At 37.3% G+C, this 20,584-nt stretch overlaps 1 protein-coding gene and 1 long non-coding RNA gene across 14 annotated transcripts in view; one reads left to right on the plus strand and one right to left on the minus strand.

Annotated features, from left to right (window-relative positions):
* Positions 1-20,584, minus strand: part of NLGN1 (neuroligin 1) — a 381,690-nt gene that overhangs the window by 290,682 nt on the left and 70,424 nt on the right. For 7 of the 13 annotated variants that reach the window (XM_065073820.1, XM_065073819.1, XM_065073818.1 and 4 more), the window contains 2 exons: positions 9,883-10,687; positions 9,376-9,435 (listed from right to left, as the gene is read on the minus strand). In XM_065073820.1, coding sequence (XP_064929892.1) covers positions 9,376-9,435; positions 9,883-10,375 — 553 coding nt within the window. In that variant the 5' untranslated portion in view covers positions 10,376-10,687. The remainder of the gene's footprint in view (positions 1-9,375; positions 9,436-9,882; positions 10,688-20,584) is intronic. The other 6 variants (XM_065073827.1, XM_065073823.1, XM_065073822.1 and 3 more) reach the window with 1 other exon arrangement.
* On the plus strand, positions 10,711-17,248 carry LOC110365917 (uncharacterized). Its single transcript, XR_002425849.2, has 2 exons — positions 10,711-13,173; positions 13,535-17,248. It is a non-coding gene; the product is annotated as an uncharacterized LOC110365917 (long non-coding RNA).

Genomic DNA, 20,584 nt, shown 5'->3' on the forward strand with positions numbered 1-20,584 from the left:
GCATCACAGAAAAACAGTGAAATTACTACTATTTTAAAATCTGGCCTTATAGTTTAATTATTTCTTGTGAAATTTCACAAAACAAACTTACTTCTACGAAAGGTGTATACAGTAATATTTCATGGATACAAACTGCTATATAGATCATGGAGCACTGCCGTTAATGCATGGAGTCCTGGAGTAGACAAATGTGCAAAATCTTCCATAACATCCTTTTGGCTCACCTGTCTTAGATCTGGCCTGCAGCAACTAAGTTCAGATTAAAAAACAAAACAAAACAAAACACCTCCAAATTCATTTTGGCACTTTAAAATAAATATGAAAACATATGAAGTATCAATTTTGCTATCAAGTAAGATAGATTGTACTAGCTTTCCTCTGAGCTTTCAAATCTCCTTATGACTGCACACATATACACATATACATAGACAAATACATGTTTCATATTCCCTTAACACTGGGTCCATCTTGTTAAAACTATTGTTTTGGGAATTAGGATTCTCAGTAACTAAATTCTCACTGGTTCAGCTAGATCTAGCTGGCGAATGACATATTCTGTTGATCTGTTCACTACATTAATACTAATATATTAATGACTGAAAAGCAAAGAGTAGCATTGGCAGAAACTAAAAAAATTCCTGCCAGGGTAGTGGAAGGGAGCTTGACAACAACAGTGGTGCTCAGCTTCTGGTTAAAGGGCAACAAGTCCTCGGAAAACTACTACAACCATATAAGCAAAGGGGTTATTGTGTTGGCTGCCTCAGCAAGGAACCTTGACATAAGATGGTACAGTCAGGGAGCTCTTCTCAGGCCATGGATGGACGGTCTTTCTTCAGCTTGGGACACAGAAAGATACTAGTACTACCTCCAGGCTCACCTGCCTCTCTGAGCTTTGTTTCCATCCATTTGTTGGACATTAAAATTCTGCATTAGCACAGATCCTGCAAACGTTCCTTAATCAGGCTCGAGCAAAAACGAGCTGACGTGAATTAACTGAATTAAGCAGAAGGTTTGTCTAACCTGCCTGAATGCATCTGAAGTAACTGGGAAGAATGTGCATGAGTCATTCCCCTCACAAAGCTGAGAGCAAAGACCGGAGGAGGAGCCCCAGCTGGTGGGTGGGAGGTAGCGGCCGGACGCAAGAGGGATGGGAGGTCTCTCCAGCTGGTTTGTGCACAGATCCAGTGTGCCCGGAGCCTCCGCCCGCGGCGGGCTGCTGTCTTCAGAGGCAAAGCCAAGGAGGGTGTCGTGGTCAGGGTGGCTGCACAGTTGCCAGTCATGCCATAGGTACATTCATACACTCATCACTTAAGAACACACTGTATTAGATTAAAACAAACAAACACACACACACAAAAACCCCAAAACAAAACCAAAAACCCACCAGAATGATAAGCCTAAAAATTAGATATGCCTTATTGCCATTTTCAATGACTTTTAAATTTAACTGAAGGGAGAGATCATCTGTACACTACAGAAAGTTGACATGAAAGAGAATAACAAATCTGTGATCCTGAGGTTACGGTATATTCAGACATATGTTATTCTTGCCTCTCATTCCCCATGCACTCTAGAGAAGAGAAAGGGAGATGCTCCATAGGCTTCCTCTGTATCCACACTGCTTTGTCCACCTCCTGTGCTTGGAGCATCACATGGACTGGTGCTACAAGAGGAATTTTGTCTCGCTTTCCCCAATACCTGAAGTTGCACTATTTGGACATTCCAATATATAAGCAGATCATCAAAACTCAGCATGTAATGAAAACCTCCTTATATTTAAAGGAGCTTTTTTCATAATCTAAAACCAACTGTTGGATAGGGTTCTCCCTCTGTTTAGAAGAAGGATGTCTAAGTACAGACTGTACTTGCATGTACATCCTATTTGCTCTGGGCTAAGCCTTCTAGAAGGATTCAGCAAGCTGTGCGATCTTCTTACACAATGCACCTTTCCATTAAAAATCTGCAGACAGTTTTTATGTGTAAGAATATACAGAACAGAAAGTAAAGGCAGAAAGGCAATAGAGACAAATCCTTTTACATGAGCTCTGTGAGGTCTTTTCTCAAAATAACTTCAGAGGGGTTTTACTGCCAGTTCGTAATGTGGATGAATCACTTCAGATATTTCTGATAAAACAATATTCTAAACTTCAAAATCACTTCCAATTCATTTACAACACCATTTAATTAGTGCTTCTGCAACATGTTACAAGGACGTCATTATCCCCTATAATTGTATAATAATTACAATTTTTAATGAAATAATTGCAAGTACACTAGATGTGTAGATATAATTATGGTAATTACATAAATACCTGATTTTCAGATAATAATTAAAGAAGGTCTTTACAAAAAGAGTGAAATATAACAAATGGAAGCTTTCCAGAAAACAAATACAGATCACAAATGGCTGTCTCTCTCCTATAGATTTTGCCTTTCTAGATTATCTCTATATCCACTATAGGTATGATTTTCCACACATTATAAAATAAGGATAAAAATATTTAAACTAATATTAGATCACATCAAGAGACCTCAGTAGTTTGCCTCTGCAGGGCCCGATCCAAAACCACTGACATTAACATAGCTCGAACCTAATAATCCCATGATACCTCAGCATCTCACAAGACACTGAATTGTAAATGACCATTGAGAGAAGGAAGATGTGAATGGCACCCAAAACAGCATAGAAACTGTTCTCTGATTCCTCTGCAACATAAAGGGGCAGATCCTGGAGAGCCATAAAATGCTCGGGAAAAGGTCCACGTGCAGAGGAGTCCCTGACAGCTGCTGAGGGACTGCGAGCCTTCCTTCAGGGCACTGCACTCCAGCACAGCTGCTGCTAAAGCTTCCCAGTCATTCCGGCTATGATCTTCTCCCAGAATGTGTCTTTTTTGGTAAAATCTGCTGGCTATACCCCTGCTAACACAGAAACCCTGCAGAAGATTTATTCTCTCTCCACTCCCCTTGATGGACAGACCTTTACGAGGCAATGGTATTTCAATACAGGAACTTCTTTCAGAGCTTTATCAGCTAAAGAACCAGAAATTCTTCAGCCAGGTAATTTTCCTTCTCTTTAAACATATTCCTAAGACTAAACTGACTATGCATTTACTGCTCTATTAGTATGAATAGGAAAGGCAAAAGCCACTCTCAATAAAAGGCATACAGAAAAGTCTAACAGGGCAGATTCTGATTACTGCTCTGATAGCATAAAGGGATATTAAAAGAACTCTCACAGCAGAGGAATTAGCACCATGATTTACTGTTACTGCTTGAATGTTTCAAAACACTGGAAAAAACCTCTGGAAGGGAAAATCAGCTGCAGCACCTGCAGTATGCCCTTTCCATGTGTCTTGCAATGTCTGTATTCACCTAGAGCATCCCTGAGGTGCTCTGAGTTTGGGCAGAGACCACTCCAGTCCCAGCAATGTGTTAAACATGGCTTAAAGTCAGCTTTGTCCCACTTCCCTTAGCCTTGTATTGTTCAGCACGGCTTCTTTTTAGGATAAACCTTCATTATTACAAACATGGAAAGTAAAATAAGAGATATTAGTATTAAAACAGAAGTAAATGGTTTTATATCCCAAAAACAAATCTCATTTATGTTAAGCTCATTAAAGTAGCTGGGTTCTGAATGCAGAGAATAGTTAATAATACTATACATTTCAAAGTAGAGAAGACATGTAAATTTGACAATATAAAGTAAGAATGAAGAGGGCTAAAGAATAAAGTGAAAAGAATTTGAAAAAAAAAACCTGAAATTATACTGGAGCAATATTCAAGTTACAAGCAGATTATTAACATTATAATTGAGATGATCCTTAAGAATGGTTTGGCACATGTAAGCATCATGTTTCAAGCTTAAAAAAACCCACAAAGAATACTAAAAATATTTTTATCCATGTGTATGATAAGGAAACAAATTAAGAGCATGAACACAGAGAAGAGCAAAGGAATAATAATACAATAGCAGGAAAATATGACCAAAAAATGGCAAGCAGAAAATAATGGTTACCCTAAAGTCATTTTAGTTAGTCAAATGTTCCTCCTGAAAATATACAAACATACTTAAGTGGCTATTTTTTATAATATTTGGCCATTCTACCTTTAAAGAATAAATTAGAAACCAGCAGATTGAAAGGACCACCATCTCACAGTTGCTTACTGAGTACAACTGGTCCAAACCAAGAAAGGCCAGGGGAAGGACAAACCAGTTTATCTTAGTATTATCAGGGTAACAGTACTATTTTAGAGCCTGTGTGTGGGAGGATGTAAAAAATGAAAAGCAAGCAGTAAAATAATAGACAAGGAATGGAATTAGATGGGAATTTAAGACCTGTTAGAGCTATAAGCACTGTCAAGGTATATGAACAAAGCAATGACAGCATGACTGTGTGGTCAGCAAGAGCTGACCGGAACAACCAGACATTCGCAGAGGATTTTAACTAATGTTGATGGCATTTGAGATGGCTGGAGTCTTAAAATGCAGTCTGCAAAGTCTTCTCTTGTCAAGCACTGGCTCATCCAGAAAGGGGAATGTAGAAAATGCATCAGAGTTTAAGCATTTTGTATTATTTCAAATATGACGTAAACCTATTGCACGTCTTTGAAAAATGCTGCTGACACTAACAGCTCTAGATTGTGAAGGGATGAAAAGGTCTGTACAAGACAATGTTTGCTTCATTATCTTCTTCCATTTATTACTAGTACAACAGGAAATGCTGCAGTGGTATCTGAGGAAAGAAAAACAGGAATACAGCACTTCAAAAAGCAACAGAAAAATAGAACAATCTTAGTGTCTTTGTGCATAGCGCTGAAGGTCAGGGTTATAGACCACATTTCTGCCCACTGATACTGCAGGGATGAATTTTGACCTCACGAGGCCAAAATGGGGATGAGGGCTCTTCAGCCAGGAGCCAGCAAGGGTGAACGGGGCAAAACTTGAAATTCGTGAAGGCAACCACTACAGGCAAATAACTCATTATGAATTCAAAGTGGCCTAATTAAGACATACACCCACGTTTTTGTGGGCTTTGGAACTCATTCTCAAGTCACCATGAACCCTGGGAATGGTCTGCAAAAGCATTTTCTTAGCCCACTGGCAATGCAATGTATTTTGACATAGCTGAGGCTACAGTGATGGAGACTCACAACTTAAATTTCATATTTTTCATTTAGATGGCCATGGAGAAAGAGTATTTCAATCAGTTTTGACAATATACCATCTACGAGTCCATTAATTTGATGCTATTTTCTATGTCACGTATTTAAAAAAAAAAAATCTGCTAATCAATTGACAAATTTTGCCAACAGAAACATATTTTAACAGGTCTCAGACTGTTCTTTTCTGACTGATTTCAGAGTTGAAGCAGGTATACAGAAAGAAGATAATTAAATTACGTCCATAGGAACTGTACGTGTTGCATTAATTCCTTTTTTCCAAAATTTGTTGATAAGTAACAAGATAGTTAAATGGAATGTTGGAAGAACCACCCAACAGAAACACATGGCAACAGGATAAATGTGGGTCTTTTCATTTCTACTTAGATTTGTAAATAATATTTCATATTGCTAAGCTTCGAAGTCTTAAAGTTGTCAGTGCCATTTATGAATCACAACTGACATGACATATTCTCTCTTGAAAACAATGAATGATCAAAGCAGGATGAGTTTATAGCACTGTGATTCGTGTTTCATTTCCAGTGGTGCATTTGTATGTACACATGCATATATGTTCCTATGCGTCCATAGTAACCACAGGCATAACCCAGAAAGTGCGGTGTTGGGAGCTTTGCTCTGAAAATCAAGTAGCCCATTAGGAGGCATAAATATTAATAGTGCTGTTTAATCCTACAGTCTCAAATGAGGTAGTTTAGATCACAATTCTTTGCATTTAAAATTTATTCACTGCACCGACTAGCATAAGAAACAGAATCCATATGTGTAGAAGTCAGTGATGCTGGGTGGTCTCTTAGCCACCGATAATTCCTAAACATAAAAGTAAGGATCAAGTGATTTCTTTCCTTATTCTACTCTCAGTTCTCCTACAAATACTAATGTATCCAAAACTGCATGTGCCTAGTTCCATAACACTGAGTATATATCATACTATCTACAAAAACTACACGTTCCCATTTTCACATTCAGGTATCTTCAGGCAATATGAAGGCTTTAGTACAGGTTCATAAGAAAGAGCATACTGTCACCCCAAGTGCAGAGCACACAATACCTGGGGTTTCTTTTAGTGGCCATATTAGTGATAATTTTCAAATTTTCATCATGTAGTTGTCATTAGAGCAGGAATTTCATGGTGCCAACAGTTGAAATGCAAATAAATTAGAATATTAAAAAAACACAGGCATGCAGCTAAAGCAGGATGTACAGTTCTCCTAAGAGATAAGTTACCCTGTCGTTCTGGATGACAAGTAAAATATTTGTGCTTTGTCAATAAAGGAAAATAGAAACCTGAAATACCAAACAGAGCACAAAACTATTCAGATATTCTCTAGAAATTATGCAAAAGTTTGTAAGGGAATTCAGAAAACACTACACAATCAACAGTATAATTAATATCAATGAGTAAAATGGTGTTGCCTGCAATATAACCTAAGTTATATTAAAATGTAGAATTATCTAGCCTCTAAAAAAAATTACAGAAAATTAATTAGATGCCTTTGCACAGATTTTCTAAAACCAGGCCTAGCAAATAGAGAGGTTTCTGCTATTATGCATATGCATAACGCAATTAGTAACCTCTGACATTCACGTACCTGAAGCAGAAGACATGAAAACAGATAATCTTTCTTAAGCTACTGAATCACTAAATTGAAGTATACTGAAATATGGGCATCCATATTTAGCAAAAAGCATACTATATTGCCTCATTCCTTTTCACCGGCTCTAACCAATCATTCTGTGGTCTCTGCAATGTGCATATCCAAATCCCACCCACGAGGGGTAATGGTTATAATGCCCATTACAATTTCCAGCATGACTCATGGATATAATTTGTTCCATTTCTGTATCTATCTTCATCAGGTTACTCCCTGTTCTTCAACATTTTGGTTTTTCTCATGTCCCTCATCTAACAATTAAGTCTAGATAGCAATTTATTTATTTAATTCAATCTATTTCCTGTAATAAGAAAGGACCAAACAATATATATAATAGCATACAGTTGTTGGTTCAGTCACTTTGAATTTACGTGTCCATTATTACTTAAAAGGATGAAGTAAAAGTCTGCCTGTGATTTTCATATTTTCTCTTTCCAGGTACTTTCATCACTAAATGTAATGAAATGACTGCAACCTAAATGACTGCTATTTCCAAGCTGCTGTTGCTGCTCAGATGTTGGGACTCTGTTGCAACTTTGTTGTACAGCATGATTCCTTTAACTACTAGGTATGAGGGCAATCTAAGCCAAGGATAATCTTAAATTATATACAGGTGAGTAGAGCATGAGTTACTTGGAGAACAGACGTTACTACAGCTACGCCAGCTGCCCAAGCTGAAGGTATTCAGGAGTTCACTGCACCTGTCAATGAGAAAAGGCAGGATTCTGCTCCTTTTTATTGTGCTATGTGTGCAATGAATTTAACTAGAAGGGTACCTAGTGAATTTCAAATAACTCTCCCTTTAGTGTCCTTCAGGCTCACAGGACGACAAACATGACTTTCTCATCTACTGGGCTCTCCTTTTATTTTTGCTATTTTTCTTTTTTTTTTTTTTTTTTTTAATTCTCTCATAGGAAAAGATGCATTCTGAGAACAATGATGGAGATCTGCATCTTTATTTATGACTTTGTGAATCAGCATCTGGGTGATAGGAAGTGAAAGTTGCTCAGCTAATTACACACGCTTGATGAACTGCGTAATAACTGCTGCAGCACTGCACATTAATTGAATGCATATAAATGACAGCAGTTATTCTAACTTGAATGATGTGAGAAGAAGTGACGTTGTTCACAGTACCCTGATTATCTTTGTTTCCAACTTTGGGAATCCAGCTTAAACCATTGTATTTTTACAGCATGGAGTAAAAATTCCCTATAAAAATCATTAGATAGTGCCTCAAACTCTGACACTTTAAAAACAAATTGCCTTAAGTTGCTGAAAGTGGATTTAGACATCTTTAAAAGCACACTTTGAACAAACACAATTAACAATTTATAATTAGCATCCAGCTACAACTAACAGTCAGTAGCAGCTGTAAAAGCAAAAACTTTGGAAAATAATGCCACCTTCATTTAGATGTCTGGATACCGCCTTAAAAACCTAATACAGAGTTTATAGAGTTGAACTTTGCCCAACTCTAAACAATTTCCTGCTATGAAACTTTGCCAAAATTGATTTATTAATATGGATTACAGCTAATAGGCAACCAGGTATATGCACACTACTCTTTGTTTACCGTAAAAAGTATTCTAGATCCAAATGTAGTCCAGTTAGTAAATAACATATTATTTTAAAGAAAACAATAACAAAAAATACTTCAATGTAAAACAAATGTGTAAAGTAATATAAAATTAGTTCTTTATACTAGGGCCAAATTCCTACTTTAAATCAGTACCAAAATGCATCTTCTCCGTTGCAGATCAATTGCTTCAGAAATTTGCAAACATTCAAAGAAATCTGCAAATTCTCTCCTACTATCTGACACGAAAAGGGCACAAGCCAAGTCTCCAAAGCTTCCAAAAGCAGCCTAGTTTCCAAAGTACCATGTCACAATATTTTAACATACCCCTGCACCCTATTAAGACATGTTTTGCTTTACAAACAGAGCTGTAATCACGTAATAGAGGAAATCAGAGCTCACTTTTCTAAGTGTGTAAACAACAAAATGTGTCACACCTACGTTTCAGGAAAGTTAACACTGTTCCAAGAAAACAGGGTGCATCATGTAGAAAATCAGTGCAGATTTTCAGCCCTGCTTCACTATAACACATGATAGGCATTATGCTGGAATACAGAGCTGTGGAGACACCTCAGCAGCTTCAATGGCAACAGTACCAGGCCCTGGGCACATGAGCTGCCCCCATGCATGCATGTACCGCATATGGTATCTACGTACAAGTGACAGACACTCCTCTGAACCACGAGACCGAGACAGAGAAGCTGCCAACAGGATCAGCATGAGATAGTGCAAGAGAGATGATCAGGTGCAACCGAGTTCAGGCTTTACAAATGTTACCTTCCCATCTGCTTTACACGGTCCTCTCTTTAAATACCATTCTGGCTTCAGTAGGACAAGATAATCCCTAACAGTTCACTTCACAGCATCAGCAAATCAGCCTCTTTCAGCTGTATTATTCTTTCTTCCTTTGCAAGGTTTTGATCTTTCCCCCATTTGGTTTTTTTTTGTCCACTTTATACATACCTCCTTTTCTACAAATTTTCTTGCCGGGTTTTCTGGCACATTCCTTGGATATTCTTTTGACTGAAAAATGAATAGAAGACTAGAAAATAACATGGAGCTCCATCACAGACAGTAGGAGCATGCAACACCACTATCTAACTTAAATATGACCTGCTTTATTAGGTGCGGAAGATTCTCAACTTGTGTCTGCACATGCAATGAGTAAGATGTTGATGCATCTTCCCAGAAGTCAGTGGGTGGCAATGAGAATTAGGTACCAACTTTGACCTAAAAATACACGTGCTGTGGGAGAAAAAAAAAATGAGTGTAGACAGAAAGAAAGAAAGAGAAAATAAGAAAAAAAAACAAGGACAGATGCATACACAGAGAAGCAGCATGCATACATGTAATATGCTGGCGTGCAAACAAAGAAAGCCATGCCTGCTACCAGTACACGTGGATTAATATTGTTAAAACGTAGAACAGGAAAATAAAAAGATCTCCCTGTTTTGCCTGCTATTAACTCACCATCCTCGGTTGGGACATAGATATTTAAATAGAGGCAGTCTTCATTCTGATCTTGTACATAGGTGGAAACTACATCCAAGTTATTAGTAAACCACACGGGAAGCATGACTTCAGGCAACCTGCCTTCTATAATGTTCTGGGGACACACTGGAGCAAACTGAGTGGTATTTTTGGTCTCTGACCAGGGAGACGGAGGCTCAGGAGGTTGAAAGCGGCGCTCCCCTGTTGGAGGGGCAGCATACGGAACCCCAAGAAACTGAATTACGGGCCCCAAAATTTCATTATTTAGTTCCTTCTTAATCCCTCTTATCTTGCCAAAGTTGGTGGTCACCACGGGGTTGGTATCATCCAATTTTTGGGAGGACACAGCTGCAGCGTGAAGCAAAAATCCAAGTATACCAAAAGCAAGAGTGGCATTCGATCCCATGTGTAACAGGCGGACTATCGTCGCTCTCCATACACAGTTCAGCCACATGGATCTTGGAAAGGCCATGGTCCCACATTAGTTGTGTAGCTACAAAAAGCGATCTGATTTGTATCCACGGGTGTCAAAACAGGGCGACCGAAGGAAACAGATCAAGTTTCCTAAATAGGTGCCTGTCAGAAAAATCTCAAAAGGCTTTTCACGCGGTAAGTATCTTCCATTGATTTCACACTTATTGAAGCTGCATCTTCACTCAGCACTATTTATCAGACTACATCCTATCGACAATTCTGTTTTCCATAGCAGCAATATGAAGAGAGCAGCCATTTACTGCAGAATCCCCTCTTATAAATCAAATCCAGTTAGCCGCAGGTCTATATCCTGGAGAAAATGAAAATAAATCATTAGTATGAAAGAGCTAATATGAGCAGAGTGATAACTAGATGTTGCACAAGTTATTTACATACATTAATAGTTGCTAGAGTCATGTAAGTAAAATTGCAGTAGTTTATGAGTCCGTGAAATGGCGGGTGAAATACTGATTACTGGATTATCTATAATGTCACCTGTTGCATTTATAAAGATTACTCAGAAGAAACAGGACTCACAGAAAATACATATTTAAAATTCACCTTTTCAAGAGTAAGCAATTTGCTGCCAGGCTACATTACTTAAGTTTTTATGTTAATACTCTATTTAACTTAATCAGCTCATAATCAATTTTTACCTTGTTTGCACAAGTTGATTTATCAAAATAAAAATAATTTTTTCTTAAAGCAGAAGATAGTGAAATAAAGATAGACAGGCATACTGAAGACTCAAATGCATTTTATTGCATTAAAAGTAGATTATAATACATACAAACATTTTTTTGTTCAATGTAAAATACAACTTCTGATTAAAACATTAAGGCAACTGCAATATATTTGGGAAGATAACATGAATTTCTGTGCTTATTCATAATAACCTGAATTACCATACTTTATATAGTTTTCTTATTCCACAAGTTCCTGATAGCTGATGAAGAACACCTACAGAGTGAAATGTTCCCATCAATGAAGGACCAAATTCTGCTCACACTGAAGTGAATGGCAGACTCTGAATTTGCACAGAAATATAACTGGAACCCAGTGGGTCTTTTTGCAAAACAGATTTGGAAAAGGATATGGATAGTTTAGGGATGGAGCTGTATATCATAACTTTTATTTCACAGCAATCCTGAATTCCTTATAAACTACTAACTTCACTGAAAAATGAAAATGCATGATGAATGCGCTCAATCCCTACCATCCTTAATTTATAACATAAACATTCCCATAGGACAACAGAAATCTTATCTTCCATATACCAACATGCTGACTGAACAATATCCTAGAAAAATAATCAGTTAAGATCAGAGGCTGTATAATCTCAAATTCCAGGTTCTATTTTCAACTGCCTTAGCTCAGAGGTTGTCACACAAGGCTGTGTTCCAACACTTCTGAAAATTGTTCAAGGCATATCATTATATCTTCCAGATTCATGTTAAACATATTTCCAACATGACTTACAATATCCTATTATTTAAGATGCAGTGTTATACACAACATAGCAGTGTAATCTTGCACTCCCTATTAAGCAGCGTGTAATGCACAAGAAATGTGTTTTGCTTTGTAAAGGAAACATTTTAAACCACCTGCTTTTGAGACAGCATTGGCAGCTTTAATGAGAATTGTTTTTTTTATCATGTCTATACACATTGTAGAGAGAATTCAAAAGAACGGCTTGTCTAATAGTCAGACTACCCTGCAGTTTGGGTTATTAAAAAGGAGATTGTAAAAGCTATATAGGACAGCAGGAGATTTGGTTCACGTCTAGTGTTCCTTTAGCTCTGAACAATCTATCTCAGGAGGCAATAAGGAGATAGATGAAGCTTTTCCACAATTTTCTCTCTCCCTTTCTCTCTGCTAATTCTAACACCTTCACTGTGAAACTGCATTAACAAACAGGCTTATATCCTTCATTCCCCAGCTTCAAATTCTCAGCATTTGCTGGAAACACACCAATTTAGCTGCAGAAAATAATTCCCCAAACTTGATGTACGTGTTTGCATTTGGTTTAATAAACTTACACAGAATGGCATGCAGACAATTGCCTCTTGGAAGACTTGCTTTGTTGCACTTCAAATTTTAAAGGCAGGAGTATATTACTTGAGAAATAGTAAAGACAGTACATAGACAAGTGTCAGAGCAGAAGGCACCTAGTACAATTTTGATCTTCTGAGATGATGTACAGTAGGTCATGGAAAAGCAGAAGCTTATTCCTGAGTGGTTTTCAAAAACCTCCACAAATTTAAACCTTTTCCACTAGGTCTTAAAATCCACATCTGTTTGTTTTATTTTGTTTCATTTTCCTGACAGGAGTGGAAAAATACACTCTCTCTTCTTTCTCAAACTTGAACTAGTAAATAGCAGAAACTTAATCTCAGTGGCGCTCCTGCTTATTTACATAGTCAGGGGAAGGTCCGAGAACAAACCAAATAAAACACAGCTGCACCAAACAATAACATCCTTCTTCATTTCAAGCTGCTGAGTTGGTTCAATGTGGAAAATTACCAAGATGCTACTAATAATTCATTTAGAACTTTCACTCTAAACTCTTAGACGTGTTTTCAGATCTAAGACAAATTTTGAATGCATTTTTGATACCTAAAATAGTAAATTCAATATAAATGTAAATTCGAAGCAAATCCTAGAGCTGGGCTATAGTTTTAAGCCTGTCCATCAGCTGTTTTGCCATTGCAGTGAACGGCTCTGCTGTGACCTGAAGTTCTGGTTGCCTCCCATGGACGAAGTTTTATGCTAAGACAGAGCCAAGAGGCTAAAAAGGTAAGGATATAACTCAATGCTCTGTTTGCGTATTCTTAATTGATTAACTACTGGGTTGTAGTTAGCTTCAGTGAATAGGTTTATAGGTTATACAGGACATTAAATTGTATAGCACCTGCAGAATTGGAATCAACAGGTTTTCGTTGTATATGTAACTTGAATTTTGGAATTGCTGTTTTTCCAAAAATCATTCTTTTAAAATGGCTAAGTAACAGTTTGGGTTTGAGACTGAGAGATCAAACATTCAAGCCTGTCACTGGCTGCCCTGAAGCTGTAACACTAAGACCACAAATTCACTCAGATAAAGGGACTGAGATTACTCAAATCTTTTGAGTCTTTTATGCCAAAATTTTCTTTCCAGCAATAGGTGGAAAGGCAAGCAGGGAAGCCGGCCTGGAGCACGACTTACTTGTGGACAGTCAACGTGGGACAAAATTTTCCTTATTCCTCCAGCAAGTGATCTGTGTAGGACTTGCCCTTGGCAGCTGGACTTGACTGAACAGGCATCAGTGGGACAAAAGAGAAGCAAAAACAGGAGCAGCAGTGATCAGGGAGATAGGTAGGAGAATAAACTAAGGAGTAATGATTATAAATGTGGAGCAAACTTCAGCATTAAAATATTGTGGATCTGAGGAGGAGAAACATTTTCAGGTTTTATGATTGTCTAGATACGAGGATCACAATTGTTCCCTGTGGTAACACAAATGAATTCTACTGTAAAAGGTATTTGATAAGGTCTTTCATGGTCTTTGGAACAGTCTATACTATACAGAGGTTTCCTCTATCATCTATTATTTTATTATCTTCCTTTCTGAATTTAAATTACTCTGTATCTCAGATTCTGAAATACTTCAGAGAGGCGTTCAGTATTCCGAGGAGTGAACAATCCAAGATAACTTCAGCGCATCTTTGCATTTCCAATGACACAGGGCATCCCACAACAGGTCATATCTGCTGCAAACTGCAGCAGCTAAACTCGTCTTTGTTACTCGTGCACAAAGCTTCAAATCTTAAGGGATGTCTTGAATTGTATCATCTGTCAATAGTTCCAATGGATTAATAAAACCTTTGGTGGCACCCGAGGCTTCTGGCCATATACCAGGTTCAGCACATGTAAAAGCATAGTTATGATATCTTTACGTTACCATCTGGGATTTTTTTTAGCTGAAGATGTATTCCGTGATTTGATATTAATATTTAAAAATTCCTTTCCACCTTAATTTTGCTGGTAAATCCCAACTGCACAAGTATTCATAGGAAGTGATTTTAAGCATTTTGAAGACCACACAATGCTGCTTCATTTCAAAACACAAATGCTATTTTGCAGAACCAACTACATTTGCATCCACTTTTACTTACAACAGTCTCTGCTTCGAACTAAGAGCCCTAAGATGTTTTATGTCTCTAAAAAGAAATCCATTTCTAAAATACGCTACAATGCAAACACGAATGCAGCCTGTGGAACAGAAACCATTAATGGAAAGGCTCTGACCCAGGATGAGCACTGCATCGGTGTGACACACCAATTGTAAACATGATCAGACAAATCCTCAAGAGATGCCTCACAGAACTTCCCATCTCTTCTTTCACATTTCAAGTTAGCAAAGGGAAGCCTTGTGTCAAATACGGCGTATTTTCTCTCTCTGTACTAAGTAAAGATTTTGAAACACGTCCTGCTTTGGGGTATTTCCATAAACACTTGGTGAAGGGAAGGGATTTACCTGTATTTAATTCAAGAAATTAACTACATGCATCAAACAAACAAACAAACAAACAAAAAAAAAAAAAAAACACCACCCACAGATGGATGAAATTATAATAGAGAAGTCTGCAATCCTGAATACAGACCCTTAAGAAGGGTCCAGCTCCAGGGGGTTCAGTATCCCTTCACCTGAGAGCAGCCACAGCTGTGGAAGCTCCAGAAAGCAGCTACAAATTCAACCCAATTGAGATGCAAAACCTTTCCTGAGATCGCCAACAAATATTCTGATGGGGTCACAGTCCCACCCCACATTAATATGAGATTACAAGTGTTGCGCTACACGGGTAAGGATTTCCAGATGCTACAAGCTGTGTAAATATATCACTCCCAGATCAGAGAGTTCCTCAGTGCCATTCTCACATTTACCTCTATTTGATATTATATTTTGTACACAAACCCTTAGAACCAAATTAGTAAAAAATACAATATTTAAATACAGTATTCAACGCAGTATAGCGCAAATTAGTGGAAGCTGAACTAAACTGAGTAGATACTACAAAATTCATTTAAGTTGTCATGCATTTTTCAGCTTCACTTTATTTTTGTTCTTTCCCATTAGTGGGAATATTCACTAATGCTAACTCATTATTAATTAGTATATTCATGATCAAAAGATCCCTTTAAATAATTTCCACAACCTAGTTTGCCAAAATAGGAAGACTTCTGATCATGATTTTCTATTAAGCTGTTTTTGAATTAGACAAATTAAACCTATGAGAAGAAGAGGGTCACTTAAGTCTTATTATCTTCCATTTACTCCTATCAATAAATCATTTTCTTAAAATAGTTCTACTTCTTAGCTGAAGTAATTGTTTATATTACCAGAAGTTGGCTACAATTTTTTAATGTGGACTATAGCTGTCTGACATTTTGCACAGTAAGTAGGTAACGAAATCGTGATTTTACCCATAACAGAAAGAATGGGTAACTCTGTCACTTATGTGTAAAGTTTTAGACAGCTAAGTAATACAGATTTAAATTAAAAATGACAGATGCACTGGTTTGGAATATAATGGGCACTGAAGTGAACTTTTATTCCTTTTAGCAGCTTACGGTTAACTCTTAAATGGACCACATATTATACTCACTTTTGAGTACTGTAACTATTCAGCTAAATGATCAGATGGTTATTCTGTTGATGGCAGTCGTGTGCTTCAGGACATGAAGATTTTTTGACCTACTGTAGAAATTCAGCTGAACTCATGTTAATCAGAGGTCATACCGGGGAAAAAAATATCCCAGATGTTTCTCATTTGAGATCTTCAGTATTGAAATCTGCATATTGTATAACATAAAGTCAAGGGGATTTAGCTTGCTTTGATTAACACTTTGTAAAACATTCACATGCTTCCCCATCTGATCCCTCTAATAGAGTATACTAGAACCTACCCAAAGGCCTCTGAAACTGTGTTCTTTTATTGTCTCTTGCAAGTGAAAAATTAAGCTATAGAATTAGTGACAAAGTTCATTACCTGATATATATTTGTGTCTAACCCTTGGTTCACTGAGGTTAACCATGAGAAAAGTAAATTGGATTTTGTTCGCTACCTTTAATATAATTATACTATCAACAATAATACTATCTTTAATGCTAGCTCATCACCTAAGGCAAGCTTTCACATAGGATTCACAAGAAAGATACCATTTATTTGTTTTCCTATTCTTGGGACATTAGAAAATCAAGGTAAGAAAAGCTAAAATACAGTTATTACCATCTCTTGAGAAAGGACTCTGAAAACAAGGAGGCTTGAATGAACTCAGATTTGTCTATGAATTGTTTTTCTATCTGGATACCATACAATAACAGTTTCAAAGCATACAAAACTCTTGTTGTAGAGCTAGATCAATAACTAGCTCTTCAACAAGATGAACTTCAAAAAACCCAACCAACCAAACTTCCTTGTGGCACAAAAAAAAAAAGAGCAAATGCATTTCTTACTTGATCAGATTCTGGTCTCAATTCCATCAAGCTAATTGAGATCCAATTCCAACTCATCCTAAAATCTACAGGCGTATAAATATAATTTGTTAATCACAAACCTGACATCTCTAACTCAACTTTGGAAGTGCTCTTGAATGGTGTTACTATGCTTTCCAGAACTGTAGAGTGCACACTACATTTCGAGTGCAATATTGGCATTATAGGGATCTATCAACTTGAGAGTCCATTTCCTGTGATGTAGCATTCTGTACATCTGTGACTTTACTTGTATTTGTTCCAAAATGAATTTCATGCATAACTTGTTTTTCTTAATTAAACTTCCTTTAGCAGTTTTTAATACGTGCATTATTAAAACTCATTAGTCCCATTCATGCTTGCCTGTCATCTTTGGCTTCGCATTCATGTATCAAAGAGCTCTGTTGCTTTATATAGGAAGCAAATTAAATAATAAATATGAGAACTTGAACGTTTTATGAGTGTCAGTATGAGAAAGTGGCTGCAAGGCCCATAAGGTTTCACACAAAAAAAGCGTTACAGCTAAAGCTAACATGCTGACACATCTCTGATCTATAAAGTCTGCAGTAATGGTAGCAGTAAAGTGTTGTGCCATAGACAAGGAATTTCTCTCTCACATGAAATAGAAATAGGATAGAGCACAGACTATATTTACTGTTGTAAAAAAATTTCAAATAAAATTTCCCAAAAGCTTAGAATATAACACCATTAAACATCTATAAAGATTTACTCTTTCCGTCTGACTTCATGTGTAGCTCCTATTATTCAGCTCCTTGTCCTTCTTTCAATTTCTACCGCTACCTGTGAGAAAGATACTTATTTAAGTCATAGCAACCAGTCTCAGGTCTCCCTGTGGTCATGTCCTGGTCATGCTGACCATGACTCCAATGACAGAAGTGTTTCCTAACCCAGGAGCGGGGTCTCACGGTGACTATTTCAGGGCCCTGGTCTGTAAAGAAATAACCCATCTTTGTGAAACCAGTTGAAGCAACAAAAGCTCCATCCCGCAATGCCCACTTTAACACAGGCTCAAAATATTCAGTATGACTATGTAGTAAGGTTTTTCTAAATAAGTTGTCATTTTCTCCTCATGAATATTTCTAACACTGTGTGCCTACATAACACTTTACTGCTTTTAAGTACTTTTTTGGAAGCTGGGGGACGGGGTTGGGAAGGCAGAAGTTAAAGAATGATTTTCAGTTCAGATTTTGAACTTAAAAGCTTCAAACAAGATGGAATTAAATAAAAGTATAAAATACAACAGAAATCTATTCCCCTCATTAAATTCCCAGAACCAGTTCAACAAGTGGGCTAACAGCATCTCTAGGCAGGATGTGATTGAGGAGATTTAGAAAACGTATTTTTAAATTGCCATTTAAGTTCCCTGCTTGGTTAAAGGAATATGAGTCACTTGAAATATAATATTTGTAAAGTGTCCTTGATCACTTCTATGATTTTACAGTCACGTGTGGCTAATTTCCAAGCATTACATTCTCCCTTAATATGGTGCAAAAGACCTAACCAAGCATCAACGGAAAGTAACAGACTACTCAAAGGCAGCACTAAAACTGATTATGCAGAAAATACTACAAGGACAAACCAGAAGAATTCAAAGAATGAGGGAGAGGGAACTCCAATTGCTTTTCTTTAAATATCTTCATCTTTTATTTGCCTACAGCAGTGGGAAAAACATTTTATACTGATGTTTGTGGCCCAGATCTTCACATGGCTTGATTGCTATAAGGTTATTAACAGTAGACACTGTGCCCAATGGTTTCACAGAGATGGTGTCCCTTTACACCACCCTTTTTTTTTTAACAAAAACTGGTACGGTAGAGTTGGTGCACAGAAAAACCTTAACATGGTACTAAGTAACCACCTAGTAACTTTTTGTCTCTCGATAATAAACAGCACATCATTAACTAGAAATTAATAATTATGAAAACAAAGTCTGTTGGAACACATGTGTAGTCTTCAGAGGCAGGTGGAAACATGAAGCTGAGTCACCAAGTAGTCAACACAATTTCCCCTTGTAATTGTGATAATAGTCACTCTGTGGAATGTAATGTCATCATTTGTCATTAAAACTACAGGATGTGCTATCAATATGCAATATGTGATGAAGTTTCCCTATCAACTTCTTTATTTTGCATCCCCTAGCTCATCCCTCCCTCCCACACCAACTCTTCTGCAATGACCAGGTAACAGAGCAGGCATCCCTCTCTGCATGCAGACGTTCCTTCATCATGCAGAGCTCAGAAACAGGCTACAGTAATGGAAATATGCTTTTATAACAGCTTTTATTCATCAATCAAAGTCTATTTCTTATCATTACCTGTTAGACTTACCATGGATGTGTATCTGGGACTAATCTGAAATTATATTGTTTACTGGATCAGCTTGATTACTGCCCATCCTTTGTTAAAAGAAATCCAAAAAGGTTTCTACTGTGCAAAATGTTGTCTTTTCATTGTTTGCTTTCAAAGAATGTCTGGCTCTTTTTTGCCCTTCTTTTTCACTATTTAATTTTTAAATAGTTTCTTTTTCATGTAATTAAAAAAACATAATAAATATGACATCAAACAAATAATTCAAAGCTAGCCAAGGATCTGTAATACAGCTCCACGTCTCTATTAGAATGGAACGTGTATTTGCTTTTAATAAAGACAGGCAAGCCAATCCATTATGAACTGAGACCATCTCTAAGCCTCCGCTTTCTTCTCTTTTCCCCAGACTCCATTTGAACAATTAGAGTGGTTTATGCTTCTGTGTATGCCAGTGGATATTAAATATGCAAACTGATAAAAAAATAAAACTACCACCATTAACATGTTCAAATCCTCTTTTCATTTGCAAATCAATTTCTCTGCCTATAGCTCTGTCCCAGTCTTTAAATAACCCTCCTCAGCAGACTGCTCCACCTCCAGCCAAATAATCCAGAGCAAACCCACTTTGTTAAGGATGGTCAAGTATCAACAGCTGGGATATTATCTTCTCACCCTACCATAGAAAATGAGGCAGGATAATCAAAGCTGTATCAGGATGACAGTTCTTCTCCTTGCTTCTACACAACTTACTGCCTTAAGCACCCTAAACACTCTCTGATGGTTTTCGTTGCTACTTCGGTTAATCACAAAATAGAGGTGTTCAGCCAAATCCTGCTTCCCAGCACACTTAGCATTATTATCCTCAGTCTCATTTTTCTTCCCACAGTCTGCGTATGATTCACGTGAAATATACAGAATAAATAGGAGATCTTTACATGTATCTAAGGGCCCCCTAATTGTTCCCTGCAAAACTGTTTTTGCAACATTACTGCAGTCTGGAGCTGTAGTCTGAGAAAACTGGTATCATTTATAAAAAGTAACTAAGAAGCAGTCATCTTCAAAAAGAAAACGGGGCGGGGGGGGAGACAAAATATAAAAAACCCCTTCCAAACATGGCTACTTAGCTTTTGGCGTCCAATCTGCAAATCTAATTTCAAAGACGCAAAAGTGGGCTGCGTGTTACAGCTGTTGAGCCCACACAAGTCTCAGTGCAGTCAATGGGAATCAGTATCTTTAAAAATCAGAGCCCTGAATAATGTGGTCTATTTTTAAATGTTCATTTATATCATACATGAGCCTTACAATTGTCAGGTACCTTTAATAAAGTACATGCAATTTCATAACTATCCTTTGCTTCAATTAAGC

Source organism: Columba livia, chromosome 9, assembly GCF_036013475.1.
Source record: "Columba livia isolate bColLiv1 breed racing homer chromosome 9, bColLiv1.pat.W.v2, whole genome shotgun sequence".
In the NCBI taxonomy this organism is placed as follows: domain Eukaryota; kingdom Metazoa; phylum Chordata; class Aves; order Columbiformes; family Columbidae; genus Columba; species Columba livia.